We start from the raw sequence: 24,445 nt of genomic DNA on the forward strand, positions 1-24,445 counted from the left end.
TCTCACGTGTTGAAATTCTTTCAGTGCTTGTTCAGAATGCAGTGATCAAGTATCTAGATACCTGATGTAGCAACTGACTGGCGACATATGAAGATGGTAAGCATTACCAGCAGCTTTGATGACCACGTACTTTGGATCCTTTTACTTCGTTGCTCCCGTCTCGCCTGTCGTAAATGCATTTGAAAAAAAAAAAAAAAAAAGAACTCGCTGATGCTGAAAAAACCAAAACATTGATCACACAACCAAGCCCCTGCAGCTCAAAGCAGCCTCCCACACGATATGCTCAAAAGCAGCACTCACTCTCCCGCCTCATCATCATCACTTCTCGCGCACCGCCTCGTCGCCCATCAGCCCCTCCTTGCTATACCCCACCACGCCCATCTCCTCTCTCGACGCCGCCGCACCACCCGCAGCATGCACATCCCTCGAACTCCACCTGCCCCTCATGCCCAACACCCCCTCCGTCAGCTTCAACCTCACCCAAACCAGCCCCTGCACCACCGCAAACAGCACAATGCACCCAATGGCAATGCCAAAACAGTACCCGGCCACAGTCCCACTCCCATTCGCCTGCACGTCGAGGAACGAGTAGACGTAGAAGCCCTCGGTGGCGTGCGTCACGTAGGCGAGCCCCAGGTAGCAGGCCAGCAGGAAGATGAGCGGGCCGAGGTGCCACCAGGGACGCAGCGGGGTGCGCGGGAGCAGGATTTCGGTGAAAGCGAAGACGCTGTTGAGCGCGTGTGCGGTTGTGTTGTACCACGCGGCGAAGGTCGTCGTGAAGTAGCCGGGGAAGAGGATCGCCCAGAAGACGACTGTGGTGGGGTTAGCACGAGGGGCTGGTGTGGGTTTAGGGCGGGTGGGTAGGTGGTGATGATGAAGATGAAGGGGAGGAGTGCGAGCGAGCGGCGCTTTGGGGTACCTCCAGATAGGTATGTAGGGAGGACAAAGTCGGGGTCGTCCTAGAACCCTGGCCCCTCCTCCCCGTAGAAGGGGTACGACGCCAAGCAACCAGGGGGCGCCCACCCATCCACCAGGGGGTCGACTTACTCGTCACAATAAACGGAAACACGACAATGGTGCTATAAAAGATAGCATGCAGTTCCTGGGCCCACCGCGGCCACCTCGCCAGCAGCGGCCGGCCCGTCAGCCAGTACGTCCCCGTATGCGTGGCGGCGACGCCAAAGTAGAAGCTGAGGCCCCAGTACGTGAGGTTGGTGAAGTAGCTAAAGGACTGGCCGGCCGTGCCGCCGTGCGTGCCGTTCCAGCCCAGGTTGACGAACGTCGCGATGAAGGCGTAGGTCGAGAGGAAGGCGCGGTACGCGAAGAGGGCGCCGGGCGAGAGCAGCCATGAGGTTTCGTAGCGGTGCGAGGGGTCGAAGGGGCCTGGGCTGATGAAGTAGTCGCGGAGTGGCTTTTTGCTTCTTGTTTCTGTTGCTGCCATGCTTGCTGCTGGTTGGCTCGGACTGGGATGCGCGCGAAGAAGGTCAAGGTTGACGGCGAGCGATCCGCGCCGCGGATGGATGCCGGCGATGCGAGCGTGGGAGAGGTCTCTGAGGGTGTGCGAAAAGCGAGGGTTCTTTTTCAATCGAGGCGGTTCAATTTCTTGTAGAATGGCGCATTGTTTACTGGAGAGAGCGAGAGCAACGTGAGGACGCGAGGGCAGGTTGGCGCAGTACACTAGCAAGCACCGAGATGGTGGGTGCCCCCGTCAATATAGATGGGATGGATTTATTTCTAGGCTGACATGGCCAATATTATGGAGCGCCGCCGGCGGGCAGATCAGGCCGTCGACGTCCGTCCGCCGGCGTGGGCGTTGGTGGATTCGGCAACCATTCCCTCTGCAGAAGGCCCTCGAGGCTGTTTGAGGCTTGCCGCTGCTAAACTGACGAGGGGGTCCGCCTTGTCTGGGACCTGCGCCGGCGCCTGGGCCCCATCTTTTTCTAGATTCAGCCTTGGGAATCGTCGACTTCGCCATTCCAGACGCGTCGTCGTTGTTGTTGTCGTGCTCTCGTGGTGTGAAAAGGGACCGGATGGAAAGGTCAGGGCAGGGCAGGCCAAGTCCCCGTGCTCCCTCTCGTTCCGTATTGCCGTTGAGAAGTGACCGGGACCGAGACGAGCCAGAGCACGCGCAGCTCTCGTGCAGCCGTAGCTGCGCCGCCGCGCTGGCAGCTCAAGTTTTTCCTCCCCATCCCTGGACTATCTGCGCCGAGCCCCTTGCCTTTGCAGTTGGACCGTTGGTGGGAGCTGAAACCAAGGGTGGTGGTGATATGCCGTCTCTTGCTCGTGATAGGGAAAGGGATTCGATGCTAAATTCTGCATCTTCATTTTCCCATTTCCGAAGGTTGACGAGTCGTCAAAAGACGAGCGAAGGAGGCGGAGCGGCTCGGTATCCGTGCAGCGTGCGTGCGGTGCGCCGCGTGTCATCCTTCGACGTCGCGCTGCTCGCTTAAACCGACTTCGACCCTCGCTTCGACTTCCTTCTTGATCTCTTTACCTCCATGTCCACTTCTACAACTCTTCTTGTTTCGCATCTTCTCTTCAAACCAGGCGTCGACCGCTTCTTCCTTCCTGCGCTCTTGCCTCGGTCTGCCAGGAAGCATCGATAGTAAAGTGGTGCCATCACAGCGTTGTCAACACCCATTCCATCCGCCCTTGCCGAATTCCGAGACTATTCAATTGTCTTCATTGAACAACAGCAGCAGAAAATTTCTCTCCGCCATGGCCGAGATCCAATCCGTTCATTCCGAGCGCATCAGAGGACGCGTCTGGAATCAGGCTGGCGCGTTGGAGTGCGATTCGTCTTGTCGTTTGTTGTCATGCCGCGCTTCGTCCGCTCTTAACTCCGTTGGCCTCGGCTTTGCGACAAAATAGGCAACTCCCACAATGGCTCTAGGATAAAACTGCTCTCCGACACCTTGGCCATTGGAGGATTTGATTGTGGTTGCCGCCACGGCTTCACCCTCGGAGGCCATTATGCTGAGCATGAACGGCCAAGTTGTCGACGAAGTCTTTAATCTGGTCTCCCTCATCGCCCCATTGTTCAGCTTCGGCTGATTTTTCGCTATGGAGGATCATTGGATGATTAGTCCCTTCACTCGGTCAAGCCCTTTTTCATTTTTCTCTCTTTACCCGTTTCCTTAACGCTTCTTCCTCTCCTCGTTCTTTTTTCTTTTTCCCCACTGGTCTCACGCTCCAACGCCAGCTTTACGATGGGAAGGCTGAGCGCATGGTAGTAGTGGATACATGCACAGCTCGCAATCGTCAATCCTTGAAGGTGATTTTCATGGCTGATCGCCCCCACCTTCTTCTGGGAGCACGACAGATGAGCAGAAAAGCCACCATAATGCTTTGGACGAGGGGCCGCTACCATGTGACACATGGGCATGAGGTTACGCCATTATCTGAGCCCGCGCCTACAGTCTTCATGGCACAGCCACGAGGCTGGATTCAGTAGAAGTTGTGCAAACATTCTACGACGGCTGAGAAGCCTATACACATGCAATAGACAGCTTACTCTTCCACGTCAGAATTGCAACGGCCGGTGAATCCAGCCTAAGCTTCCTCAATCCACGCTCGCTCACTCATGTTTGGTGAGTATCTGTCACTCAATTGCAACCTCCTGCTTTGTCAACACAAGTGCCACTTCACAACATTCCTTTCCGAAACGATTCATTGTGTCCGGAAGCTTCTTCAAAAGCGGCAACAGTAACAGAATCGTCCAGCCTGATGATATCTTGGAGATAGCATCGACAGTCTTCTCTTACTACTGCGTCCTACTTCACAGGAAGCTCGCGGCATGACGCTTGATTGACCCTGCACCCGGCTCTGACCTTCGTCCAAGGTCTTGCGTTAGACAAGCTCTGAAAAGGATGTTGTGTGGCACGTTGGAGACTCAAAGAGGCGCTCATAGTCTGATTGAAATCGTACAAGTCCTCCTTGACGACGCATGCTCTTCTTCATCAAGGCAAAGACTCCGCGCGATGAGGCGTACTGTTAGGTATCACGGCCATAATCGTTTCTTGTCAGCCACGATCTAGTCCCGACAGCCTTGTACAACACTTGCATCGCGCAGACAAAGTGGCACAGCTCCAGGCCACCGGTCTCTTTAAATGCTTTGAGGGCCGCATGAATTTGGTTGTCCTGGTCTTCAGCCTTGTCCAAATTCTCTCAGCCGTTATCCAGCAATTCATCCACCATGAAGCCCAGTACTCAATCTTTCCAGATGGAAGAGTACCGTGGGATCGATCAGCGCTCGACCACTCCAGTGCAACCGCTCCAGAAAACGATGCGCAGCCGCTGGGAGGACTTCTACTGGACCATCGAAATCCTCAGCTGCCTTTTCGCAGCGATAATTCTCGTTGCCCTGGTTGCTGTTTTGGCGATTTTCAATGGGCACCAGCAACCAAACTGGCCACATCCCGTCTCGATAAACACGATTATCGCAGTGTTCACTGTTGCATTCAAGGCGTTGCTGCTGAAGCCTGTGGTTGAAGGTTGGTTTGCTTTACCCTCAGGGTCATAAATAGCATGTCTTGTCGCTTGATCTGACCACATTAAAGGTCTGAGTCAGTGCAAGTGGCTGTGGTTTAGTCGACCCAAAGAACTGTCAGACCTTGAGTTGTTTGACCAGGCCACTCGAGGACCATGGGGTTCTACTTGCCTTCTTTTCGACTCCTTCATAAAATCACGAAGAAGGTTCGTTATATTCTTGTGCAGCGGTGGAGCTTTGCTAATGGAACCCTCATGAAGCTACTTGACGATATTCGGGGCCCTCTTAACCATTGTCGCGCTTGCCATCGATCCGCTTTCCCAGGGCATCGTCCGCTACTTTAGTTGCGCAAAACCCTCTTCTGATACTGTCGCCCAAATTCCACGAACAAACAACTACACTGCAGTTGGGGGTTGGTGGGGAACAGGGTCATACGAACTAGATGCCCCTATGACGGTTGCTCTCTATACGGGACTACTTGATCCTCCCAACTCGTCTACCGTCCCCATCACATGTCCCACGGGCAACTGCACTTTTCCTGCAGCCGTTGGCGGCGCTTCATTCTCTTCGATATCCATGTGTTCTTCCTGTCGAGACATCACGACCACGATAATCTCAGAACAAACTCTAAAGCGACACACGCTATGGACTCTCAGACTGCCTTCGGGACCCCGGCTTGAAGGAGTTTTAACTTCGGTCCAAGGACCAGAGCCCGTTTTCAATTCCTCTCCCGTTGCCTTGGTCGGAACCGAGACGTTTGCCTTCGAGGCATTGATGCTAAAAGAGGACAAAAACTGCGAAAGCAAAAACAATACAGACAACAACGAAGTTTGCTCCAGCCATGACCATTCGAGACAGAGATCGTTTGCAATCAGATGCAGTCTGGAGCCTTGCGTGAAGACGTATCACGCCAACGTGTCCAGATCCGACTATCAAGAAAGCTGTCTAACAACCGAGAGGCTCGAGCCATACTATCAAAGCACTGTGCTGGCAAACAAGACGACCCTACGCAACGGAACCTGGGAAGACTGTAGCCCTTCTAGTGAGGCAACAGAGATCAATACTTTTCAGTATAACAAATCGAAAACAGGTGATTACACACCTTCCAACTATTCGCATGACGAGCCCTTGTGGTACCCGCCCGATTGTGTTTGGGTCTTCGGTTATAACGCAAATAGGTCAATTTTGGCATTCCTAGGTCCTCAATGGCTCGCCAGTCTGACTCTTTCGTATGATGGCAAAGAGCCAAGTGGGTCTCTTTGGATTAAAAATCTATGGAAGAACGGGACAGCAACTATGAGCACTGTAAATGCATCCATGGAGGGCCTGGCCTTGGCTATGACTTCTCAAATGCGGCAGAGTCCAGATTCTACTGAAAAATTGCGATTCGTCACAGGCACTGTCCACGAATCAGTTACGTGTGTTGAAGTCCGCTGGATCTGGCTTCTCTACCCCATCATTGCGCTCTTCCTCACGGTCGTATTCCTGGCTCTGGCCATCTTTCAAGGCCGGGCGACGCACCAACCATGGCATAACGACTGGAAGTCGTCCTCTCTCGCTCTCCTCTTCCATGGTTTGGAGCCTGAGACCCGCGAGAAATACGGCGCGGTGCCCAAGCAGAAGGATATGATCGAAGCTGCTGAAAAGATCCGCGTGCAGCTGGTTCAAGGAGAAGAAGGATGGCGGTTCTCAGAGGCACGCCAACCTGCAGACGAGGAGGATGGAATGGCAGCCGGAGTGCCTGGAGAGGCGCATTCTGACACCACCTCTTTGAATACCCTCGGGCGTCCGTCGCTGCGCGTCTCTCAGACTTCGACAGCGTCGCTCCTCGCTCCGTCGATTTCATACGACAGCGCGATTCCGACTCCCCGATCTCAAAGCCCCCAGGCTTCTCCACGACGGTCGACTACGATATGATCAGGCTTTCTTTTTTTCTTGGGAAGCGACATCGGTGGGGGTTGGTTCGGTTGATAAACGCATCTCAGGAAACCCGAGTTCGACGTGTGTGCGACTTGGGAGTCCCTTCGATGAGTAACAAGGCCGGCATCGCCATTACGCTTTTCTGGTCTCTTCATGAACCGCTAGATGGGATCTTCTTCCCTTCTGGAGACGTCGACCGAGCTCCTCGACTCGCATTTCTTGTTCGATTTGTTCCGTGTAGAAGGCCTTCAATTGCCCCTTGTCACCAGTATCAATATCAATACGATCATGATTCCATCTCCGTGGTCCAAGAGGAGCTGCTCTGATTGGAAATTCTTGGGAATGGTGGTCGGCGAAACTGCGGGAGGTGCAAAGTACCTGAAAATCTGTGCTCAGGACCCCTTTCCCCTTTGATTACACATCATATTGAATTTCACCCAAATGGCTTTCATTAATCAAGCGGGGTTGGTGTAGTTGGTCATCACGTCAGTCTAACAGATCAGGTCAGCATCGTCTGAGCCGGTTGAAGAGCACTGAAGGTCGCGAGTTCAAGTCTCGCATCCCGTATTTTTTGCCTTTTGTTTTGCTGCCAGTGGGTCCAGTTTGTCTGATAGAGCATGCGGGCCTTGTGTTTTGGGTCTGAGTTTGACCTGGACCTGTGTGCGGCTTGTTCGCGAGGCAGATTTTTTTTGTCAGGGGTTGATGCGGCGAGATTTTGCCGGGCGGTGGGGCTGTGGAGGCCCAGGCGGGGAGTTTCCTGGATCTTTGCTTGGAACGAGGGTTCGAAGGTTGCAAGCAAAGATTGAGATGGGGTTCGATTGCGGAGAGGCTGCGCTGCGAGGAAAGTATGATCATTCAAGTGCTTGGTCTTTCTGTGTGCTCCACAAAGTTCACAGAAATGTCGAATATCCTCTGCGTCGGTGCCTGGGCAAACATGCACTGGTCAACCACAGTCTCCTCATAATCATAATTATTGAGCTCATAATGATGCATCATCGTCTCCTCATCTTCAGCAAGCAAATTGTTTTCTGAATCTCGTGTTGCTCGGGATGCCGAAGCGGACCGGGATCGGAACTCTTGGATCTTCGGGCCGAGAAAATGGCTCGGGATCTCGGGACGTCAACCAAAAGCTCGGCAGACGTCCGAACATCGTCATTCGAGCTTCACGACACCACACCACGCAACTCCAACACCAGCCTCCACCACAATGCAGCCGCAGACTGCGCGTTGGATCTGCCAATCCTGTCGCCGGACAAACCCGCTCCGAATCTCGCTTTCGCGCCGACGAACCTACGCCACCGCCACGAGCTCGACGTCCGCCAAACCGGAGATATACGATGTTGTATGTGTAGGTGGAGGTCCAGCAGGCCTGAGCCTGCTCACTGGACTGCGTAGGGCTACAACAATTGGATTGACTATGGGCAAGAGCTGGGAGGCTAATGCGTCGCAGGGTCATCGACAGCCACCGCAGGTCTCAAGATGGCCATGATTGATGGCCAGGATTTGGAAAAGGGAATGCTCAGGAATCCGTCGCCAACGACCTATGCGAATCGATGTAGCTCGTTGACACCGGCGTCGGTCGAGAATCTCAAAGGTAGACAATCCGTGCCACACATTGATTGTACAAAAGACTGAGAGGAACAGACATTGGCGCATGGCAGCACATCGACCACAGTCGCGTACAGCCATACCAAGAGATGCAAGTCTGGGATGGCGTCAGCGATGCGTGCATCTCCTTCGATTGGCCCTCGACGAATACCTTCCTCACGCCTCGCCGTCCAACCGATCCTACAACCATTGCCTACATGATTGAGAATGCCAACCTCACAACCGGCTTGCTCAAGCGCCTCAACCATGTTGGCGGTATTGACACATTCTCCCCTACCCGCGTCGAGTCCATCGAACTTGGTCCAGAAGACGTCGCAAACAGCTCTGGCCTCGACCTCCGTTCCTGGCCTCACATTACGCTGTCAAACGGCCGGACGCTCGCCGCGCGCCTTCTCATTGGCGCCGACGGCGCAAACTCTCCCGTCCGAACATTCGCTGGAATCACATCGCGTGGATGGGACTACGAAAGACACGGTGTCGTAGCGACGTTGCGTCTGTCCGGAGAGGTGCCTCAAACCCGGACTGCCTACCAGCGCTTCTTGCCATCGGGTCCCGTCGCCATGCTCCCACTCCCAGGCAACATGGCTACGCTCGTCTGGTCAACGCATCCGGCACGGGCAGCACTGCTCCGCAGTCTTGCGCCCGAAGACCAAGCTGCTCTCATCGACGCTGCGTTCCGTCTCTGCGTCGCCGATCTCGACTACCTGCATACTTTGACCTCCGGCCACGCTGACGAGGTCGACTGGCGTCTTCAGCACAGCGCCTACGACCAGGCCCGCGTGCCGGCACGTGTCGCCGCTGTGCAGCCCAACTCTGTTGCTGCGTTCCCCCTCCGCATGCGCCACGCGGACGCCTATTCGGGCCACCGCGTCGCGCTCGTCGGCGATGCCGCACACACGATCCATCCGCTCGCTGGACAAGGCCTGAACCAAGGCCAAGCCGATGCGGCGGCGCTCGTGCGCACCATTTCCGCCGCTGTGGCAGCGGGCGACGACATTGGCAGCACTATTGCGCTGGAGAGCTACGATGCGGCGAGGTGGCAAGCAAACAATGCGCTCTTGGGCGCGTGTGACAAGCTGCACAAGCTGTACAGCGTGGGATGGGGTCCGCTTGTTGGATTGAGGAGCTTGGGTTTGAAGGCGGTTGATAGTGTGGGAGCCGCGAAGGGGCTGTTCATGTGTATTGCGGCATCCAATGGACGGTAAGTTCGACTTGATGTCTTAATCTTTTCCTTCGACATGGCGAGTTTGAGGACCCAAAAAGAGTAGTGTACAACGGTAGGCCCATGAAAGATCGAAAAGTCTTCAAAAGTCGCCAAACACGTACTTTGACATGTCACTGTTTTGTAGACACCAAAGCCCAACCACAATCCATAATCTGTATTATTCATCGCCGGGTGTCGGACAGGGGCTCTGCGACTCTTCCCGACCTGAGTCCAATGGTTCGGCGACAAATAGGGCAAGACTCCAAATCGTCGCACGTAACCGCTCCTCGAAGCGTTCTTCTCGAATAAGGGGACTCTCCACCTCCTGGCCACGCGAATCTCGAATGCTTCCATGCGTGTGCGTCCTTGGTCCTGATGAGCTTCCCCTGGCGCTGGCATTCTCTTCCATCACCCAATCACCCACTCTTCTTCGACAACCCTCCTAGCGCAGTTACCCCATCTTAGCCAATCCATGGGGCATCAAACCCTCCTCATCGCCGCTCCACCTGCCTGCACTGAAAATTGAGCGAAGCTATAGTGGCTGAGAGGTTGAAGGGCAAAATGAACAACCGACTGGTTTTTCCCCTGCAGTTTCCCGAAAGAGAATGGGTCTGTGCATTGTCGCTTGGAGAACCTCTGATGCAATTTTTCAGCTGTTGAAACGGGTGTAAAGCGTTGTTCTTGGACCGGATGGTGATGATGCCAAAGTGGTGAGGCAGAGCATTTTATGAAGGCCCAAGATCTCCTCAAAGCGCCTGCTACTCGTTCACGGCCTTTGTCTGTGCCTGCAGCGACTAGTCGGGCGAGCCAATCAACCCACTTACGTCTCTTTTCTCTCCTCTTTCCAATCACCAATTTCCCTCAGCGCATGATCAAAGGCACCTTGTGCTTTATCCCGTGTCTTTGTTGATCAAGGGTCACGCTTCTGGACGCACTTTGAATCTCGAGCAAGACGAGCAAAAGGGCTTGTCAACCACCACAGAATTTCCTAATCAGGTCTTCAATAGGCGACGCCCACTCCTCGCTCTAGAATGCGGAAACGCCTCGTCTTTGTGTCATGCCTCTGCCATGGACGTCAGCGTGGGTTCTATTTCGAGCACCTCAATCCCTCAACATGACTATAAAGTGATGTTGGCCAATTTCGGTTCTGATTCCTTGTCCCTACCAATAATTTTCTGTTGTCTACTGCGAGCCAGTCGACTGCTTTACCTGCAAACAACTGACCTCAGTCTCTCCTGAAACAAACTCAGACTTTGCATTCCGCTCTCATCTACAACAGCAACCAAACTTTGCAAACACCAAACGCCAAAGCTATACCATACATCTTCAACGACAAAGCAAACATGTTCACCAAGACACTCATCACAATCGGGCTCATCGCCCTTGCCACCTCCGCGGCCGCCGCTCCCGCCCCTGCAGCCGCCGCCGTGGTTCCGGAATTCGTCGTCCAAGACCCCGAGGGACCAGCAGCGCCCATCGCGCCCGTCAACACCACGACGCACAAACACGACAAGCGCACGCCGCCCATCAAGCTCTACATGTGCAACAAGACCAACTGGCGGGGCCGCTGCGTCGAGCGCCAGTACACGCCCAACGTGTGCTACAACCTGGGCACCGCGTGGAACGACCAGATGCTGTCGGCGGGCCCCGAGCTCTACGGCGCTTGCAGTCTCTACGAGACAAACTACTGCCGCGGCAAGAAGGTCACCGTCTACAACCCTGGTACTGGCAACTTGGCCGCGCATGGCATGGGCGGCAAGGTTACGAGTATCAGGTGTTACCCGTGGAGCCCGTAAGGGGGTGTAAGGGGTGAGACGGGCTTGTTGGAGGGGGCGGCGCATTGGGCGTTTCGTTTGTGTCGGTCTTCGTTGGTGTTGCTTTGCTTGTTGTGATTTGCGAGGATGGTTGTCAGTTTTTGTGTTTTGTCTGTTAGCAATTGAGTTGAAGCTTTGCATAAATACTTCTTGACCTTCGCTCGCGAGACCTACCAGTGCAAGACTTTCCTGTATATCGCTATAGACTGTTCGTGAAATGCCGCTAGAATCATGAATGATGTGGACCACGAGGGCGGCTCCGACGGTCTTGTCCTTCTTGTACAGTGAACTTTCGGACTCTGGTTCTACCACCTCTTTCCCAATCAAGCCAACACCTTCCTCCTACTACCAGTCTAGCGCCCTCGCTTGTGGGCCACATCGACTCGTGTGTATATATTTTCCTCGACCGGCGAAGTTCCTCCATCCTTCTTCACCGTCTTCCGCCTCGCGCCCATCAAGGTACGTCTGCTCCCCATGCACTCACAAGGCATGCATGTGTGTGATCCATAACCTTACTGCGTCGCGTCTACGAATGCTTCACGTACGCTCACGCTATGCACCTGAGCATCCTCCTAGCATGCGCGCGCCGCGTCGACCGATCACTCCTCAAGCGTCTCACTTACTGACATGCACCCTTCCAGAAACTAGACGCTCCCGAAACCAACCTCACTCTCGCACCCTCTCAACATGAAGTTCCTCATGTTCCTCGCCCTCTTGGGCATGGCGGCCCTGGGCCTCGCCAACCTCTCGTTTACCAACATTTCCGCGGCTCTGACCCTCCCCACCCTCGGCCACCCTGCTCTCACCACCGGTATCGTCAAGAAGGATGGTGTCGGCCTCGAGTACGTTGGCGCCTCGGACACCGGCCCTGCCACCCCCCCTGCTATGCCCATGTCGACCGTCACCGCAATCCACAAAAACATGACGACGGCATACTGGACGGTGTACCAGAGCGGTTGGAGCTCGGCAATGCTCATCTCCACCCAGTCTGCTACCGAGACGACCTCTGTCTTCACCACGTCCACCTTCAACGACACGATTCCCACTCTCACTGGGGTCACCTCAACTACTCCGTCTCCGACTTTGATGACGACCGACGCCAACCAACTCATCTTCACCGTCACGACCAACTACGAGGGCACGTTCACGGTCACTGCTCCCGAAGGCCTGCTGTACTGGGCGACCTCTTCGAGCGACGTCAACACGCAGACGCACTGGCCCTGGCCACACTTGGTGACGAAAACCTATACGACGTGGACATCGACGACGACGACGTTGTCGCCTACGCCTTCGACTTCGGCTTGAGTGGCTTTGCTGGATGACCTGCCCGCTGAACGCTAAGGGCTGGCGGAGGATGCTCACACTTGCTCGACACATGGAGGATAAAATGTAGCCTGGGTGAATCAGCCGGCTTCCTGAGTAAATGAATGGATGGAACATTGACGTCGATCAACTCGCGCATATGTGCCTGATGCCAAGTGACTTGACTCTTGTGTGCCCTTGTCTTACATCCTTCTCCCTCTGCGCCGTTGCTCGGGATGAGACAACATCAACGAGGCTTACCGTCCTCTCATAGACATGAATTGGATCTTGGTGTCCTTCCTCTAGCTTTTGCAACAAGCCATTCGAAACATCTCTGCACGGAGACAAGGACACGAAGTAGGAAAGATTTTGAAACACATGGGCCGCTAAGCAAGCGGCTGACACTAGAGATGGCAGAAAAGGTGACGACAAGGCAAAGCATGCTCGGGAGCTCTCAGTACTGAACTTGCGGCCTCTATTCGCATCACGTCTCTACGCCTCAATGTAAGCACAAGCCCACCTGCCTCCATCCCCTCGCCTGCCCGCCCTCTTCCCAAACCTCTCTCCCCCATCCATCTCATCCACCCAACCTTCTCACTCCCCACTAATCAAAGCCAGCGAATGGAGCCCTTGGAGGTAAAGCGGTCGGGGTAGTGGGCGTCGTGCATGCGGCCGGGGGGCTGCTCGCAGGGGACGGCGCCGTTCTTGATCTGCTCGTGCTTGAGGCGGTTGGCCTCGTAGTTTTCGCGCTCGTAGTGCTCGACCACCTTGGTCAGGTCCATGTTGAAGCCGGCGGGCACGTTGAAGGGGGAGCCCGTGTTGAACATTCTGCGGTGGCATTGTCAGCAGGCAGGGAATTGCTTGTTAAGTCATGACAGCAAAAGCAGTGGTGGTGGTGGTGTTTGTATAAGTTCGACGTACTCGGGCGTCCTCAGCGTGTGGTAGCCGTGCGGCTTCGAGTTGAAGAGCAGGTTCTTGTCGAAGCCGGCCTGCGTCTGGAAGCGCGTGTGGAGGACGTGGTCGGCGAGGGCCTGCTCCCGCCAGTCGCCGTAGTAGTCGATGGCGCGCGTCAGCCACGGCAGCTTGCCCTCCTTGTCTGGCTGCGCCAGCTTGTAGACGCCCCAGGAGACGGGGATCAGCCCGACGACCATCCAGAAGCCGGCCTGTTTTTGGTCCCAATTGCGTCAGCTGTGGCTATTCTCCGTGGTCTGCGGGCTGCATTGCAAGTGCGAGAGAGGGCGAGGATGGGACGTACGCCAATGGGCTCGTCGGCGGGGACATCATGGTGGGCGGAGGAGTGGGAGTCGTGGGCGGAACGGCGAGATTGACGCGCGAGCTGTAGGCGAGCGGATTGCGCAGCTCGAGCTGCGTGACGGCGGACGGCGAACATGATGGCGGTTGGAAAGTTGTGGTGCGCCCTTCCAATGGCCAAACGGGTGAGGTTGGAGCTGGCGGTGGGACGGGGCCCCAGATCGCATCACCCCAGCCCAGGGCTGAGCTTGGGCCAAGGCTTGCCGCATCTCGACGACTCACAACGTCTGCATTTCAATTTCATCATCTCCCTTCTCCATCTGAGCTTCGACCTGCGCCGAGCATTCACCGCGAGCACCTGTTTCTTTGATCACGCTGCTCTTCATTATAATTTCAATCGAGTCTTGGTAAAGCTGAGATAGACGGCTCTTTGTGTTTTAACAATCTTTTTCCAATTTTTCATTCAACACCAAACCCACAGATAGCTTCGACTTCAACATCCAAACTCCTTCAGTTTGGGCAATGACCTCTACCTGGCACTTGCGAGGGATCACCAAAATCTGGGGTACCCGTTCCGTTCTCCATTTGACCATGGCTAAACCACCACTGCAGACAAAAGACATGCAACTGAACAACCTCCTTAAGCAACCGCCACCGGATTTCCCACCGACGTACCAACAGCCTTGTCTACCCCCTGCTTCATCTGCGACGCCTTGTATTTTTCCGCCCTCCCGTAGCTCTCGCGGTAGCTGCCGCCGACGGCATCCTCGACCGTGATGGGCGGATACTTTGCCTGCTCGCCGTCGGGCTTGCAGTTTGGCAGACAATCGATGACGTAGTCCGGGTTTCCGGAGAAGAAGACGGGAATGCTGTAGCGCTCCTTGCCCGAGCGGTTGATGACGCGGTGCAGGTTGCTGATGTAGCGGTCGTTGCTCCAGCGCATCATCAGGTTGCCGAGGTTGACGACAAAGGCGCCCGGCACCGGCATCACATCGAACCATTGCTTCACCTCATTGTCCCAGACCTGGACAAGCGGTTAGCGGTTGGTGGCCGGTCGTCTGTGCGGAGCCAACACTTGCCTGAAGCCCATCTACCTCGTCCTGCAGCAGCAGAGTGACGGCTCCAAAGTCTGTGTGCGCCCCGATGCCCCGCTGCAGCTTCTCCTCGCCGTCGCCCTTTTCCGTGGGTGGGTAGTGCAGCATCCGCATCGTGGCGACGGCCCCACTGGCGAACTCGCTGAAATAGTCCTCGTCGAGATCCAGCGTCAGCGCCAGGACCTTGAGAATGTCTTTTGCCAGAGAGACGACATTCTTGTAGTAATCCATCGTGCATGATCTGAAGTCCTCAACATCGGCCAAGAGCTCCGCGGATGGCCACATGTTGGGCCCCGAGTTGAGCTTCTTGTTGACGTGGTAGGGATCCGTTTTGGGAATCTCCTCGCCAATGTAAAAGCCCTCCTTGAGTTCGGGCAGCGTGCCCTCTTCCAGAATCTGCGAGCGCAGCAGCTCGTAGCCGCGATTCCAGGTATTTAAATCTATCGATTGCATCAGCAACCGCCATCCAAAAAAAAAAAAAAAAAATGCTACGAGTACCCACCTTTCCCAACGCTCTTCTTGACGTCGAGCGGCAAGTCGAAGAAGCGCTTGTTCCACGCCATGACGCGCTGCTGCAGCTCGACGGGCACGGGGTGGTTGATGATTTGGAAGAAGCCGTTGTGCAGGCAGCAGTCGCGCACCTGGTCGACGAGCTCCTTCTTGGCCGCCGCGTCCGAGGCGTTGTAGAATTTGGAAAAGTCGAGCAGCGGCGGGCTGCGCGACGTGTTGGGCTCTGCTGCCGATGCCATTGAGGATGCAGTTGTAGGAGATTTTCGGATGCGGGTTACGATGTTTGATGTTTGGCGAGAGCAGTCGTCGTTGGAGCTCGGTAAAGGAGCAGCTAGGTAGGTGATCCAATCAGACAAATATCTCGGACTTTGATGATAGTAGGAGTATGCAAAAGTATATCCGATTCTGTTCTTGCTTTAGTGCATCTGACAATGTATCCAGCAGCTCGCCGCAAAATAGCACCAGCACCAGCTATTTGACCGCACACTTACGGACCCAACTCACGCCCGCCCCATCTCCCTCCGTCCATCCGTCTCCCATCATTGGAATGGGCATTTCGCCCAGCCCACCCAGGAGGACCAACTGATAGTCGGCCGGCTCGGCTCGCTGTCACTGTTGCTGTGTCAGCAAACAAACCCACCCTTCAGCGCTACCCACCCAAGGTTACCTGGGGGTTCATGCAAATCGCAACTTGGCAGACTACCTAACCTGCCGTGCCTCTGTCCATGCACGATAACCACCTCCCCAAGTGCCGCGAGCTCGCACGGCCCCGGTTCGTTCGTTCCCCGCGTGCGTTCAGCCAAGAGTGGGATGACATCCCACTTTTTCTTTGCCCTCCCCACCCCATTATCCATCTTTGACAACCTCGCCAGTACTGACGGTGACACGGAGGAGGGTTCCTGGTCCCCGCCGACGCTCGTCTCGACGCGCCGCGGTTCGGTTCGCGGTCCTTGCTTTCCTTACCTTCCCTGTTTTTCTCGTCGCTCGCTCGCTTGCCCCATGAGGCAGTTGCCGTTTATGGCATGTAGCCTCGCGAACGTCGTAGCAGGGTTATCCAATATGGCTTTATGATTCTTGGAACCTCTAGAATTTTTCTTCTCGGCTTGTTGTGTCGAGCTAGCTGCTTGCCTACGGTTTCTCGTTGCGAGAGTTTGTGGTGGCTATGGAAGGTGCGATGATGCTATATGACGCGAGACGAGATGGCCGTCTACCTCGGTACAGTGATGGATGGGTGCTGTATACATAGTGACGGGAAGTAGCTTCGACGGAGCAAAAAGTCCTTGCCGCCTTCCTTGTTCAAAGCGTGAAAATTTTAGGACGACTTTGTCGGCGAAAGGAGGGAGAGAGCGGGTGTGAGGGAGCGGAGGGGCAAGGGTAACGCTGGTTGAAGAAACCGAAGACGGATCGGGGCAGCGAGGGCTTGGCCATCTATCCAAACAGATGCCTTGGTCGTCGGAACGATGGCATAGGACCTAGGTATCGGTGATTGGGTACAGTACCTTAGCCGATGGCGTCGGGCGCGCGCAACGAGAATGACAATGGATTGCATGGATTTTTATTGGTCTTGGGTGCTACCAGTAGGGAGAGATGCGTGTTGCAGGTGAAGAGTTCAGTCATTTGCCAGCTCAGCGCGTGTAACTAGCTGGACCACGTCCTCACAGATCCATCCAAAGAAACAACTTGGAAATTCAGCGGAAGAAGTCTTATGCTGCAAATCTGGACAAGTCTTTTTGGTGCCATGATGATCCCAAACATTCCAACCAGGGGGGGATACCGTGTGCTCCGCAAGCCGGGAAGAAGAGAAAGATCTAAAGCCCATTCCGTCTCCATGCCGTTGTCTGTCCGCACCTCATCTACGCCGCCACGGCGGTCTCCTCGTAGGTAGGGTAGTCCACGTAACCCTTCTGCGGCGGGTCGGCACCGTAGAAAGTCGACCTGTCGTACTGGTTCAACGGCTTCCCCTGCGCCAACCGCATCGGCAAGTCCGGGTTGGCGATGAACCAGCGGCCGAAGACGACCGCGTCGCCGTAGCCCTCGTCGAGGGGGACGACGCAATTTTCCCTGTTGAAGCCGCCGGCCGTCAGGAACTTGACGTCGCCGTTGGCCAGGATCTTGGAGAAGGGCGCCAGCGAGGGCTTGAGGGCGACTTCTTTGCCGCGCGTTGCTTCCGCCTCGACGCCGTTGCCGTTCTGCGGGCTGTACGTGGCCAGCGCGTCCATCTTAGCCTGGTGGTCAAGCACCTCGTCGAAGCGCGGCTCCACCATGTGCACGTAGACGGGCCGCTGCGGCAGCTGGATGATGCGCTGGCACAGATACGCCCAGTGAGCTATGGGGCTGGAGTCCTTGGTGTCTTGGAAGTAGTTGAAGGGCGAGAGGCGGATACCGACGCGCGAGCTGCCGACGGCTTCGCAGACGGCCGTTATCACCTCTAGCGGGAATCTGGAACTGTGGACGGGCATTGTAAGCTAGATTTCTTTCACAAGTTGGACGATGATCGTATTTACCGGTTTTCAATCGAGCCGCCGTAAGCATCGGTGCGGAGGTTTACATTGTCGTGCAAGAATTGGTCGAGGAGATAGCCATTGGCGCCTTGAGCTTGCGTTAGCCAGGGAGCATTTGTCTTGCAAAGAGGCAGTTACCATGGATTTCAACACCATCAAAGCCAGCCTCTTCGACCGCCAATTTGGCAGCAAGGGCATACTTCTTGGTGATTTCGTGGATTTCGTCAATCGTCAGAGGTCTCGGGGGCGTTGCTTCAAAGTCGCTGCCATCTGCCGCCTTGCCCTTGATGGGAATATCAGAGGCGCTCACTGGTGGCTCGCCGGCCAGAAAGGTAGCAGGAGAAGCGCGGCCGGTGTGCCAAAGCTGGCAGAAGATGTAGCCGCCTTTTGCGTGCACGGCGTCTGTGACCTTTTTCCACGCGGCAAGTTGCGCGGGATCGTAAACTCCAGGGCCCCCGGGATACCCGCAAGACTGGTGGTTGTCAGATTGGATGCTTCTCCTGGTCGGCCGGCCGTACTTACGCGATGGTATATCTCAGTTGCCTCGGTGAGCAGCAGCCCGCCTTTGGACGCGCGCTGGGCGTAGTACTCCACGTGCAAGTCCGACGGCTTGTAGATGCCGTCGCTGACCTTGACGCCGCGAAGACGCGTCAAAGGAGCCAGGACAACGCGGTGCTCGAGCTTGACCTTGCCCAGCTCGAGCGGCGCAAACAATTTGGTATCCTTGAGAGGTGGGTAGCTCGAAGCACCGTTGGAGCTGCCATTGGTCTTTGCGGAGCCGTTGGTGACCGTCATGGTGTGCGAAGACGAGGAAAAGACTGAACAGAGGGAGACAGACGGTGCTTTGGAGCGCGAAACAATGGCTGTGAGGCCTTGAAAAAATAGGGCGGCGCCATGGACATTTTGAAGCTGGCCAATGGGCGGCTAACGTGGGAACTACACCAAATGCACGCGGATTTGGTTCTGTGGGAGGATGGGATGAGTACATGGAAAGTGGGAGAGGATTCAGAGGAGTGGGAGTCGGATCGCGCGCTTATCCGATGCCATAATGCTTGGGCCTTGACTGGCCGAAACGGAGGCGGTGCGACGCGGGCGGTTGCACCGGCGCGCAGCACGAGGGAGGGGTTGGGTGTTCTTGATGTTATTCTACGCCGCTTCAAAAGAATCAAAAAGTTCAAAGTGCGAAAGGTTGATGTTGGTGTGCGAACGAAATGCCGCTGCCCAAACCACCTGCGGCTGCGGCCAAGCGCCCTGCCAGCACCGACAACGTCGCTGCCGAAGTACTACTATCAAGGCTTATTGAAACGACATACACAACTCCCACGCTCCATTTCTTTCTGAACGGGAACAGAGTCGAGCTGAACAATCCAAATCCTCACTGGACCCTTCTCGACTTTATCCGTGATTCTCAGAATCTCAAGGGTACCAAACTAGTAAGGACAACTGCACCCTCCTTGCATTTATGATGCTGACTTTGGATGGCAGGGCTGCGGAGAGGGCGGATGCGGGGTGAAGATGAATTCCCTCTAGCCTCATCATCAAGCCGCTAATGTACAGCCAGGCCTGCACCGTTGTCCTCAGCTCGCCCAAAATCTCCAACAGGACAAAAAAGATAGAATACCTCGCCGTCAACGCCTGTCTCTTCCCCTTGGTCGGCGTCGATGGAAAGCACATCATCACCATCGAGGGCATTGGCGACGTCCTCAATCCGCATCCTCTGTCGGAGCGGATCGCGAAGCTGCATGGCTCGCAATGTGGATTTTGCACGCCTGGCATTGTAATGTCGCTCTATGCTCTCGTCAGAAATGCGTACAACCCAGAAACCGGCGAATTCCATCTCGACGAGCATGACATCGAGAGCAAAGGAGTGCTGGATGGAAATTTGTGCAGGTGCACTGGTAAATCGACACACCAGGGAGAGAATCATGGCACATGCAACTAACTGATTCACAGGTTACAAGCCCATTCTTCAAGCCGCAAAGACTTTTGTCCTCGAGGACCTGAACGGGCGCCTGGCTCCTAGCACAATCACCTACTCCAAGGAGCACTCGGAATTCGACCTCGCGGAACTTTCAAGGGGCGGTTGCGGATCGTCCCCGTCCGGGTCTTGCGGCCGGCCGGGCGGATGCTGCAGAGACAAGAGTCCGTCCAGCAGCAGCAGCGGCGGCGACAACAGTGAGACGGTCAAATCATCTTCATCGTCTCTAACGGAGACCGAGTCGTCGTCCGCAACCGCCAGTCTCAGCGACGAGCAAGAAGTGGACGCCAGCCTCACAGGCGCCTCTTATGCGAAGCCAATGAAGTCAAAGGAGACGAAAGAAGAGGGAGAAAAGCCAGAAAACACCAAGGCACGGACGACGCTGGATGCCCCTCTCGCGCCGAAAAAGGGCGTTCCGCACTACCACTTCCGGCCCTACCAGCCCAACACGGAACTGATCTTTCCGCCGTCGCTCTGGAAGCACGAAAAGACGGCTCTCTGCTTCGGCGACGAGAGCCGGTTGTGGTTCCGGCCGGTCACGCTCGCGCAGCTGCTGGAGCTCAAGGACGCGTATCCCTCGGCCAAGCTGGTCGGCGGCGCCAGCGAGGTGCAGGTTGAGGTGCGCTTCAAGAATTCAGCCTTTGCCGTGTCGGTGTACGTGTCGGACGTCGAGGAGCTCCAGGAGACGACCAAGCTGCCCGAGACCGACGCCGGGTGGGACGCGCTCGCCGAAGTGTGCCTGGGCGCAAACACTCCATTGACGGAGCTGGAGCACGTTTGCAGTGACTTGTACGCCAAAATGGGTCGGAGGGCTCTTTCTCTGGAAGCGCTGCGTAAACAGCTTCGATACTTTGCTGGTCGCCAGATCCGCAATGTTGCGTCCCTGGCCGGCAATGTTGCGACTGCATCTCCCATCTCCGACGGCAACCCAGTCCTCCTCGCGGCCGGCGCGGACGTGATTGTGCAGACGAAACAACAAGGCACCGTCGTTTTGCCCCTGTCCAAGTTCTTTGTAGGTTATCGGACGACGACGCTGCCTCCTGATGGAGTCATCACGCACATTCGCATCCCGCTCCCGCCCGCCGGCGCCAACGAGGTGACCAAAGCGTACAAGCAGGCAAAGAGAAAGGACGACGACATAGCCATCGTCACGGCCGGCTTCCGCGTCCGTCTCTCCCCCAGCGGCCTGGTCGAAGACGTCTGCCTCGCATACGGCGGCATGGCACCGACGACGGTCGAGGCCAAAAAGACGCAAGAAGCTCTGCGAGGCAAGAAGTGGTTCGACTCAAGCACGCTCGAAGCCGGGCTCGACGCGCTCCTGGGCGATTTCGATCTCGGCTACACGGTGCCGGGAGGCATGGCGCACTACCGGCGCACGCTGGCGCTGTCCTTCTTCTTCCGCTTCTGGCACGAAGCCGTCGCCGAGCTGGGGCTGGGCGAGGTCGACGCCGACGTCGTCGACGAGATCCACCGCGAGCTGTCGGCCGGTGCCCGCGACGACTACAACCCCCTGGAGCAGCGCGTCGTCGGCAAGCAGGTGCCGCACCTCTCGGCGCTCAAGCAGTGCACCGGCGAGGCGCAGTACCTCGACGACATTGAGGCCCAACATCGCGAGCTGTTTGGCACCCTCGTCCTCTCCTCTAGGGCCCATGCCAAAATCACGTCCATCGACTGGGCGCCTGCGTTGGCCATGCCCGGCGTCGTGGGATACATTGACGCCAAGAGCATACCCGCCGACGCCAACATGTGGGGGTCCAAGTACAAAGACGAGCCCTTCTTCGCCGAGGGCGAAGTCCTCGCGCACGGCCAAGTCATCGGCATGGTGTACGCAGACACGGCGCTGCGGGCCTCGGCCGCCGCCAAAGCAGTCGAGATAGTCTACGAGGATCTCCCCGCCATCCTGACGATTGACGAGGCAATCGAGGCCGGCAGCCTCTACGCCCACGACAACCAGCTGCGAAAGGGCGCTGCGGTGACCGGCACCATGGACGAGGCGTTTGCCAAGTGCGATCGCATCTTTACCGGCACAACACGTGTGGGTGGTCAAGACCAGTAAGAAAGTCCATTCCAAAACAGTTGATAGCCTGTTTTGCTAAGATGAGTTCAGCTTTTACCTCGAGACGAACGCCGCCCTGGCAGTTCCGTCCAAGGAGGATGGGTCCATGGAGGTGTGGTCGTCGACGCAAAACACGATGGAGACGCAAGAGTTTGTGAGTCAAGTTCTCGGGGTGCCTAGCAACAGAGTCAATGCTCGTGTGAAGCGCATGGGAGGGGCGTAAGTGATTTTTGCCCCCATACAAACATCAGTCCTCATCAGCTGACCGTATCAGGTTTGGAGGGAAGGAAAGCAGAAGTGTGCCCTTTGCCGTCTACTGCTCCATCGCTGCAAAGAAGGAAAAGCGACCAGTCCGCATGATGCTGAGTAGGGACGAGGACATGGCCACGAGTGGCCAACGGCAGTACGTAAAAAAGATCCCCTTTCGTGTGCTCCTCGCTGACCCTTACGCCCAGCCCAGTCCAAGCTCGTTGGAAGGTAGGTACGACGCATGATGGGCGGCTGCTCGTCCTCGACGCCGACTTGTACGCGAATTCGGGCTTTTCGCAGGACCTCTCCGGAGGAGTCATGGACAGGGTACGTTCCTTTTCTGGCGCGTCGCCGCTCCACAATTCCCGTTGATACTCATACTCGGCAGTGCTGCACTCACCTCGACAACTGCTACCAAGTGCCAGACGTGTGGATCCGCGGACGGCTCTGCAAGACCAACATCCACAGCAACACGGCGTTCCGCGGCTTCGGCGGGCCGCAAGCCATGTTCATCGCGGAGCAAATGATGCACGCCGTGGCCGAAGGTTTGAACATCGACGTCGACGAGCTGCGTCTGCGCAATCTGTACCGCATCGGCGACAGGACGCCCTTCCACCAGCTGATTGATGATGACTGGCACGTGCCGACAATGATGAGGCAGCTGAAGCAGTCGAGCGACTACGAGCGGCGCAAGGCGGCCGTTGCGGCGTACAATGCTGAGCATCGATGGAGAAAGAGAGGCATCAGTCTCGTGCCTTGCAAATTTGGCCTGTCATTCGCCACGGCAATTCATTTGAACCAGGCGGGCGCGTCAGTCAAGATCTACGCCGATGGCAGCGTTCTCCTCCACCATGGCGGAACGGAGATGGGTATTTTTACACTGCCACGCTCATGCCACAAGCGCTAACACGTGTCGCAGGGCAAGGGCTTTACACAAAAATGTGCCAGATCGCAGCGCAAGAGCTCGGAGTTCCGCTGGATGCCGTCTACACCCAAGACTCGCAGAGCTACCAGACGGCCAACGCCAGTCCAACGGCCGCCAGCAGCGGTAGCGACCTCAACGGCATGGCCGTCAAAGACGCCTGCGACCAGCTCAACGAGCGCTTGAAGCCGTACTGGGAAAAGTTTGGGCGCAACGCCGCCTTCAAGACAATCGCCCATGCTGCCTATTTGGACCGCGTCAACTTGGCGGCCAATGGCTTTTGGAAGATGCCGCGCATTGGATACATCTGGGGCACGTACGATGCCGAAAAGGCAAAGCCAATGTACTACTATTGGACCCAGGTAAGTAGTAACGGGTGCCCCTGGCTCGCTTTTCTTTCTTGCCACTTACCCCTGCTTACCGTTACCAGGGCGTGGCCTGCTCCGAAGTCGAGCTCGACCTCCTCACTGGCGCACACACGGTGCTCCGCAGCGACATTTTAATGGACGTTGGCCAGTCCATCAACCCGGCCATCGATTACGGGCAGATTGAAGGCGCCTTCATCCAGGGCATGGGTCTGTTCACGGCCGAGCAGTCGCTCTGGTTCGCGCGCAACGGCGCCCTTGCCACGACCGGCCCGGGAACTTACAAGATCCCGGCCTTTGCCGACGTCCCGCAAGTCTTCAATGCGAGCATGCTGCGCGTGGATGAGAATGGCGAGGCTCTCACGTGGAACAAGCTGCGCAGCGTGCAGAGCAGCAAAGGAATCGGGGAGCCGCCGCTGTTTTTGGGCGCTACCGTCTTCTTTGCGCTGAGAGAAGCAGTGAGGGCCGCGCGGCTGGAGAGGGGTGTCAGTGAACCCCTCGTCCTGCATGGGCCGGCGACGGTGGAGCGGTTGCGGCTGGCGGTTGGCGACGACATTGTCAAAAGAGCGGCGGTGGAGAGAAAAGAGGGGGAGAAGGCCTTTTTTGTGGAGGTGGCGTAGAGAGTGGTACAGTACCTACCAGTTGGTTGTTGACCTGGCATGCGTGGGCATTGGCGGCGTTGTGGTTGGCAAAGGTGCTCTGGACTGATCAGCACCGGGAACATGATTGAAGAATGCACTGCTTGTTTTTTCAGCTTGGAGAAAGCTTGCCGGGTGGCTGCATGGGACACTCGCTTGTCGGACGTGTCGGATTTGAGCAGAGAACAGTGATGCAGCGATATCGAGCCGCTCGCGTACGGTGGTGGACGGGGTTTTGCGCAGCAAAGTCAAAAAGTCGATGGTTTCTCATCACACAGGATTCGCTTATCGAGAGGAGTCACAGTTGGCCGTTGGGGTCGCTCGCAGACAAGTTGTGTTTATCGATGGATGGGAGCGTGTGGGCCGCGCAGTGGCCGTTGTGGCCCGCGGATCATCCAGTCTTGGTCCGTGATTCCAGGTTTCCATTCGCAGGCAGCGGGACTTGGGCCATCCGGGCTATCAGATTCTGGGTCCAGCGACTAGTTGGTGAGCGGTCCAGGTCCTCATGCAGGCGGTTGGTAGGCAAGCAGGCTAGGTGGTTGTC

At 56.3% G+C, this 24,445-nt stretch overlaps 9 protein-coding genes and 1 non-coding gene across 10 annotated transcripts; 6 read left to right on the forward strand and 4 right to left on the reverse strand.

The window, feature by feature from the left end:
* Window positions 1-318: 318 nt before the first annotated feature.
* Window positions 319-1,441, reverse strand: BKA78DRAFT_259060 (uncharacterized protein; the record flags this gene model as incomplete). Its single annotated transcript, XM_066885335.1, has 2 exons — window positions 319-812; window positions 1,048-1,441. The coding sequence occupies 2 exons, from the start codon at window positions 1,439-1,441 to the stop codon at window positions 319-321; spliced, it is 888 nt and encodes a 295-aa protein (XP_066739013.1).
* Window positions 1,442-4,195: 2,754 nt separating this feature from the next.
* BKA78DRAFT_299821 (uncharacterized protein) lies at window positions 4,196-6,406 on the forward strand (the record flags this gene model as incomplete). The annotated part of the gene is made up of 3 exons (XM_066887117.1): window positions 4,196-4,493; window positions 4,560-4,695; window positions 4,750-6,406. The coding sequence occupies 3 exons, from the start codon at window positions 4,196-4,198 to the stop codon at window positions 6,404-6,406; spliced, it is 2,091 nt and encodes a 696-aa protein (XP_066739014.1).
* A 462-nt stretch (window positions 6,407-6,868) lies between these two features.
* BKA78DRAFT_t169 lies at window positions 6,869-6,976 on the forward strand. The gene has a single exon. It is a non-coding gene; the product is annotated as a tRNA-Val (tRNA).
* A 440-nt stretch (window positions 6,977-7,416) lies between these two features.
* Window positions 7,417-9,486, forward strand: BKA78DRAFT_289297 (uncharacterized protein). Its single transcript, XM_066885764.1, has 3 exons — window positions 7,417-7,800; window positions 7,860-8,003; window positions 8,054-9,486. The coding sequence occupies exons 1-3, from the start codon at window positions 7,617-7,619 to the stop codon at window positions 9,220-9,222; spliced, it is 1,497 nt and encodes a 498-aa protein (XP_066739015.1). The 5' UTR covers window positions 7,417-7,616; the 3' UTR covers window positions 9,223-9,486.
* Window positions 9,487-10,586: 1,100 nt separating this feature from the next.
* Window positions 10,587-11,124, forward strand: BKA78DRAFT_326224 (uncharacterized protein). Its single transcript, XM_066889421.1, has one exon. The coding sequence runs from the start codon at window positions 10,760-10,762 to the stop codon at window positions 11,015-11,017; it is 258 nt and encodes an 85-aa protein (XP_066739016.1). The 5' UTR covers window positions 10,587-10,759; the 3' UTR covers window positions 11,018-11,124.
* A 598-nt stretch (window positions 11,125-11,722) lies between these two features.
* BKA78DRAFT_299824 (uncharacterized protein) lies at window positions 11,723-12,340 on the forward strand (the record flags this gene model as incomplete). Its single annotated transcript, XM_066887118.1, has 1 exon — window positions 11,723-12,340. One exon carries the CDS (start codon window positions 11,723-11,725, stop codon window positions 12,338-12,340), a length of 618 nt encoding a protein of 205 aa, XP_066739017.1.
* A 151-nt stretch (window positions 12,341-12,491) lies between these two features.
* Window positions 12,492-13,777, reverse strand: BKA78DRAFT_326228 (uncharacterized protein). The gene is made up of 3 exons (XM_066889422.1): window positions 13,593-13,777; window positions 13,259-13,500; window positions 12,492-13,165 (listed from the first exon to the last, which is right to left on the reverse strand). Exons 1-3 carry the CDS (start codon window positions 13,725-13,727, stop codon window positions 12,946-12,948), a joined length of 597 nt encoding a protein of 198 aa, XP_066739018.1. The 5' UTR covers window positions 13,728-13,777; the 3' UTR covers window positions 12,492-12,945.
* A 451-nt stretch (window positions 13,778-14,228) lies between these two features.
* Window positions 14,229-15,431, reverse strand: BKA78DRAFT_258789 (uncharacterized protein; the record flags this gene model as incomplete). Its single annotated transcript, XM_066885310.1, has 3 exons — window positions 14,229-14,612; window positions 14,662-15,122; window positions 15,185-15,431. 3 exons carry the CDS (start codon window positions 15,429-15,431, stop codon window positions 14,229-14,231), a joined length of 1,092 nt encoding a protein of 363 aa, XP_066739019.1.
* Window positions 15,432-17,045: 1,614 nt separating this feature from the next.
* BKA78DRAFT_258282 (uncharacterized protein) lies at window positions 17,046-18,488 on the reverse strand (the record flags this gene model as incomplete). Its single annotated transcript, XM_066885267.1, has 4 exons — window positions 17,046-17,637; window positions 17,697-17,781; window positions 17,832-18,165; window positions 18,216-18,488. The coding sequence occupies 4 exons, from the start codon at window positions 18,486-18,488 to the stop codon at window positions 17,046-17,048; spliced, it is 1,284 nt and encodes a 427-aa protein (XP_066739020.1).
* A 415-nt stretch (window positions 18,489-18,903) lies between these two features.
* Window positions 18,904-24,286, forward strand: BKA78DRAFT_362445 (Molybdopterin-binding domain of aldehyde dehydrogenase-domain-containing protein; the record flags this gene model as incomplete). Its single annotated transcript, XM_066892463.1, has 10 exons — window positions 18,904-19,126; window positions 19,179-19,202; window positions 19,255-19,591; window positions 19,647-21,723; window positions 21,779-21,946; window positions 22,002-22,130; window positions 22,183-22,303; window positions 22,365-22,845; window positions 22,896-23,260; window positions 23,329-24,286. Coding segments are annotated over 10 exons (4,480 nt in total), but the record flags the coding sequence as incomplete, so codon positions are not given.
* Between the last annotated feature and the right edge of the window lie 159 nt (window positions 24,287-24,445).

The sequence above is a fragment of the Phyllosticta capitalensis genome, assembly GCF_038381095.1.
Source record: "Phyllosticta capitalensis strain CBS 128856 chromosome Unknown BKA78scaffold_12, whole genome shotgun sequence".
Taxonomy (NCBI): Eukaryota; Fungi; Ascomycota; class Dothideomycetes; order Botryosphaeriales; family Phyllostictaceae; genus Phyllosticta; species Phyllosticta capitalensis.